The sequence below is a fragment of the Cyprinodon variegatus genome, unplaced genomic scaffold (assembly GCF_000732505.1).
Source record: "Cyprinodon variegatus isolate N-32 unplaced genomic scaffold, C_variegatus-1.0 Scaffold512, whole genome shotgun sequence".
Taxonomy (NCBI): Eukaryota; Metazoa; Chordata; class Actinopteri; order Cyprinodontiformes; family Cyprinodontidae; genus Cyprinodon; species Cyprinodon variegatus.
The window spans coordinates 278,665-284,149 of record NW_015150965.1 but is presented as its reverse complement, the minus strand read 5'-3'; the positions used below and the strand labels follow the sequence as shown (position 1 = coordinate 284,149).

The following is a 5,485-nucleotide window of genomic DNA, read 5'->3' as shown; positions in this document are numbered from 1 at the left end:
TGTTTTGGTTCCAGAATAGCTGATATCAATACGTTTAATTAACCCTGAGTATCTAAACCTTTATTAAGGCTCGTTCACAGCGTGAAAGCTATCATCAATAGAGCACAGATTCAACACATCAACAACAAGCCAAGAGGCTCTTGCTGCTTGACAACCTTCTCTGATATTTCAAATAAGACATATTTAGTACAAAAGGAAACTAATTAACAGCCAGATTCTGCCTGACTGTGTGTTAAACTTTGAAGGAACTTCTTCATTGAGTGTTTTTTTTTTTATGTACCGGTACTTATGGTTGTTACATGGAACTTTGATTAAAGGTTGATGGACAGAATAAAATGCTTAATAAAGTTAAAATATAAAGTACGTTTTACAAAGGGGATTATTTCAACATCTTCAGGCCTTTTTTTTAGTAAATGTGAAGTATGAAATAACGAGGTCCCTAAATTCATTATATCCAGTGATTTCTATAAATTCAATAGTTTTTTCTATTTCACTGTACCACATATATTCCTTCTGAAGAGGAGAATAGTGCAACACATAATGGGGCGGGGCATACAGAGTGGTGCAGAGAGACAAACAGAAACATTTTTAGTATTGAGAATAATTCTGAACCCATTTCTTTTCATTGATCAAATGCCCGGTTGATTAACAGAGCAGAATTTAGGAACACCAGGGTGGAAGTCCTTCATCCCCTGCACACAATGAGATTGGGACTACCACTTCATTCCATGTAGCCTCTGTAGCCTCTTTACATATAATATCATGCAGATATTTTGTTGATATTTATCTAACTAATCCTTAGTTCCCAGTAAAGAATTTCTCCTCTGGGAATTTTGCCAACAGCCTCTTTGTGGTGGATTAATTAAATAATAACAGTGGCTCATTCTTTGTGTTTTTGAGCTGTTGATGCAAGCATGACCCTTAAATCAACGTTAAGGGGCCTATAAAGCAATAAACTCGACTGAAAATGAGGAAAAATCTCTATAAAAAAGTCTGAAACAAAGCTTTGGACGACTTCCAGAAAGCCTGGGCAGCCGTTCATCATCACTACTCTACCAGATTACAAGAAATTCTGTTTTTTAGAGGCTAAATATAAACAAATTGGTTTAAGATTTCTGCAAAGTACTCTGTAGAATGTAGTTTGCATTTGACATATTTTTAACACAGTTGGGTTAAACATTTGGCTTCAAGCATAAGATCAAGATGACATTTAGAACATTTCGTGAGCACAGAGAGGCAGGAGGAATTGCATTATCCATTTAGCCTAACGGATTTAACCACTGAATACTCAAAGGAATCATTAAGGATCTAATAATAATTATAGCTTAATTTTGTGAGATGCTCTGTTTGCTTCTGTTTATTCCTCTTGTGTTTCACAGGCACATCCATAATCCAGGTCACAGCCGTAGACGCAGATGATCCAGCATATGGAAACAGTGCCCGTCTGGTTTATGGGATATTACAGGGCCAGGAGTTTTTCTCAGTGGACCCTCAAACAGGTTGGTTCCTACCCTTACATTGAGCAAGCATCGCCCGAATTTAGAGCTGATGGTAAAACTCCACACCGTTAATCCTCATCGTATGCTATGTTTTATCCGTTCTCACCATATGTTCAGCAGAAAACTAGATGCTTTTTCTGACTAGAGTCAGTTTAGAAAGAGTGGTGGCCTGGAGTCACATGGTTGGAAATATCCTCATTTTAAAATGTATGACTCGGTTTGATGCTAATGTGAGGAGACGGCGTGTCACTGTGAAATCTGGAGCTGTTGTGATTTTTGTTGTGCTCCCCGCTTTCCTCTCCACCAGGCATCCTACGGACCGCGGTACCTGATATGGACAGAGAGACGCAGGATGAATATCTGGTGGTCCTCCAGGCGAAAGACATGGGCGGGCATATGGGTGGGTTGACGGGTACCACGACCGTCACTGTGAAGCTGACCGACGTAAACGATAACCCGCCTCACTTCAGACGCAGTAAGCGCTACCTTATCGGATCACCACTTTGACTATAATTGCTTTCGATCCCTGTGGATGGAGGAGGTGTGTGAAGACTTAGGTGATAAAATGTCTTGTCATGACTGAGCTCTGATATATTTCCACCTCATCTGGATTCTGGATGTTCTGACAGGTTGAAGATACAATACGAGCTTCAAAGTAGCTAAACATTACGCAGAAAATGAGTCAGAGGAGGAGGTTGCTAAAGTATTGACACCCTTTTGTCATGTTGCAACCAAAAATATTAAATATTTTATTTTGATAATATTTTATGGGTCAATCCAAAGTAGTTTATAGCTGTAAAGGGACAAGACATTTTTTTCAAATAAATTAATGCTGTCTGTATTTTTTTATTTATTTTTTTGGTGCCTTGAGTTAATAATTCCATCAGATGCCGAACAACTGAAGCTCAGTCAACCTGGGCGGATTACCTCTTAGAACAGGAACCTGGAAGCTTTGATGCAAATTCACAAATTTAATTTAGATCAGGACTTGAACTAGGCCTTTATGATGTGAATGCATTTTTAACTGCAGCTTTGGGTGTATATTCTGAGCTGCTGTCTGGCTGTAAGAACAAACTTAAGGCTGATTTATACTCCGAAAGCAGGTAGTCTGCGTGTTTGTTGCAGTTAACGCAGATGTGCCCCCGCCCCTTCCGCAGGCACTCTGGTGCACCTCTCCAAAATTGTAGGTGACCGCAGACAGGAGGCCTCTGATTGGTCAAATCTACATCCGCTCTACACTATACGTAGTTCCTGTTTGGTACCTACCTGCCAATTTGTAAAACAAATCGTAAAGATGGACCAGCTAGAAGCGCGAGGTGTGCAAGAACGCTGGGAACCTTTTTCCACCTGGATCCCCGCTCTTTTTCGGTCCCTCCATTGTCGCACAAACTTGCCCCTTGCACTTTTTTCCACTTCCTCACCGCCTCGGCCGTATCTAGACCCACAAATAAAAAATATCTGCGACAAGCTCACTGCGACACTGCTGCGGGAGGATAACCAGCCCTTTAGTCCCAGTTTCAAGTGTGTTACAACTTTTTACAGGTTGTTTCATGTTTTTATCTAAATAAAGTAGTGAAGGGGATGTTTTACTCCGCATTATTATAATCTGCAGCATCACTGGTTGATTTGTAATGATCCTTCAGCCAGATAGTAAACTAGCCCCACCCACCAGCGGCCAAAATCATTTTTGCCTGCGAGTTTGGTCTAGCCTTGATCATTGCCCCAGGCCCTAAATCTGGCAGGCCAATCACAATGCAGAGATGTGCTTTGAATGTCTGCCGGCAAAGCGGGCGGGGTTTTGAGGGCGGGACAACAAAGCTGCAAGACGCTGGAGAAAGCACAACAGTAGTATGCACTGCAGCAGCTTTCAATGGAGCGCTCCATTGAAAGTTAAAAGTTGTCTTTCTGTTACCGTTGTTCAATAAAAGTACGTTTTAAGATAATTTGAGGCAAGAATATTATACTTTTAAGCGTCACTATATGGTCCATTTACCGATTTAATGTGTAACTATAAAAAGAAGAAGGACGTATTTGCCGTTTTACCGACAGGCTGTTTGTTTACACTCTCCCACCAGCTTTCTGTCGCGCTTACTACGTCAGTCCGTTGCACTCATTGGTCAGAGCGTTGGCCAATAGGCACAGACAGCGGTTTTGAAAAGCAACGGGCTGTTCTCATCAACAATCTTCCGATGTCACATTCATCAGGGCCAGACTAAATAATACCTTTCATCACCCATTTAGTCTGGTTTATCAGGCTACCAGATAGCGGCTTTCAAGGAATATCTCAGCTGAAGTTTGCTTAATACTCTTAAACTGAAATCAATCCAATATTAAGTATCAAATGTATCAACCAAATTTTTACATTAACAAAAACAAAATACATATTTTATTTATTATATTTACTGTCATTTTGACAAAAAGGAAAGGGGGTTTGTTTGTTTTATCTAGTTAATGGATATTTGAATATTTATATTACATCACAAACAAATGCAATATATATCTTCCCCTTCAGCTTGTGGAAAAAAATTGTCAGATGATTTTTATTTTCCACACTGGGTAATAAAAAAAATAAACAGCATGGTGTTGTATTAACAAACACAATTTCATTCCAATTAAATTGTCCTGAAAAGTTTATTAAAAAAACAAACAGACAATTAAAAACAAACAGAAAATTTTTCAAATGTCCAAATAGGTTTAATTGAACTGTTAAAAAATATGAATCACCTCTGCATCCAATGTTAGGAAATGTTACTAAATGAAATTGTAGAAACATAGCAGTAGAATATACTGATTGGGGTTTTTAAATATCAAAAATGGTTTTAGACCATATTTACTAGTGAAACCAGTGTGGGGCCAGTGTTTTTTAATCAGGGTGAAGTGAAAAAAAAAAAAAAAAAGTGAGCCACATTATAAAACTTACTGCCCCAGACCCCCTTCAGTGCTACACCTTTATTTTAAAATAATTTTAAAGTGAAGCTCTAAAGGTAAAAAATAATCCAAGATGTTGCTACATTTCTATTGGAGGAATAATCCAGTCAGCAAGGAATAACCAGTGGGTCATTACTTATACCTAAAACTAATACGTTCGCAGTGATTTAATGAATTAAGCGTTAATCATTAAAAAAATAAAACAATATTTTCCGTTGAGAAAACCGAGTCTGGGAGCGGCCATTTTCACTCCCTACATCTTCCAGCATTGACATCATGGTGCGGTACAAGCAAAGTTAATTGGAACCACTAGACTACAGTGGCAAATCTAAAATCTAAAAAAATCTCAAATCTAAAAGCGCAACTACATTAAGGAAATCGCAAGTACATAAAGCAAAGCGCAACTACATTAACTACATGAGACATCGCTGATTGGCAGATTTTACGGGCCACCGTACTAGACAGATCTGCAATCAACAACAATTATTGAATTATTATTATTGAATTGAATTATCTAAGGAGGACTTCACCATTGAAATTTGCGTGAACTATAGTGAAACTGACAATGCCCACGTGCATGGCAGTTGGATGTTGTGATACATCGGGTAAAAGTGAAAAAAAAAAATAGTTTTCATCTTTCCGATTCATTATCCACCTCGGATTTGTTGTTGAACTTCTGGTCAGAGAAAACATGCGTCAATAATCCGTTACTCTCTGCTTCGCGTAGTTCACTGGTCGTCACCATCATGGATAATAGTGTGTTGTGACAAACACCAGCACAGCACTGGGACTTGCTCAACAGCCGATACAGCACAAACCAGTAGGTGGCAGTAGTGTTCTTTGACAAACATGGATGTCTCCAGTAAAACACATTCAAATTGAATTACTCTGAATTAAAATACTTATCATTTATTAAAAAGTATGTAATAATTTCATACTTAAAGTACTTTCAGAAGTTTGTATTCTGAATGTGACCAAACTTTTTCTTTAAAGGAATAGTACACCCAAAACATGATTAGCCTTCATTTTCTACTCACCCCCATGCTGAACAACACTCT

At 38.6% G+C, this 5,485-nt stretch overlaps 1 protein-coding gene across 1 annotated transcript in view; it reads left to right on the top strand.

Annotated features, from left to right (window-relative positions):
• The window catches only part of LOC107094888 (cadherin-24-like), a gene marked incomplete at its 5' end in the record, with an annotated part of 52,059 nt that overhangs the window by 16,317 nt on the left and 30,257 nt on the right, over nt 1-5,485 (top strand). The window contains 2 exons of the mRNA XM_015390773.1: nt 1,380-1,499; nt 1,807-1,974. Coding sequence (XP_015246259.1) covers nt 1,380-1,499; nt 1,807-1,974 — 288 coding nt within the window. The remainder of the gene's footprint in view (nt 1-1,379; nt 1,500-1,806; nt 1,975-5,485) is intronic.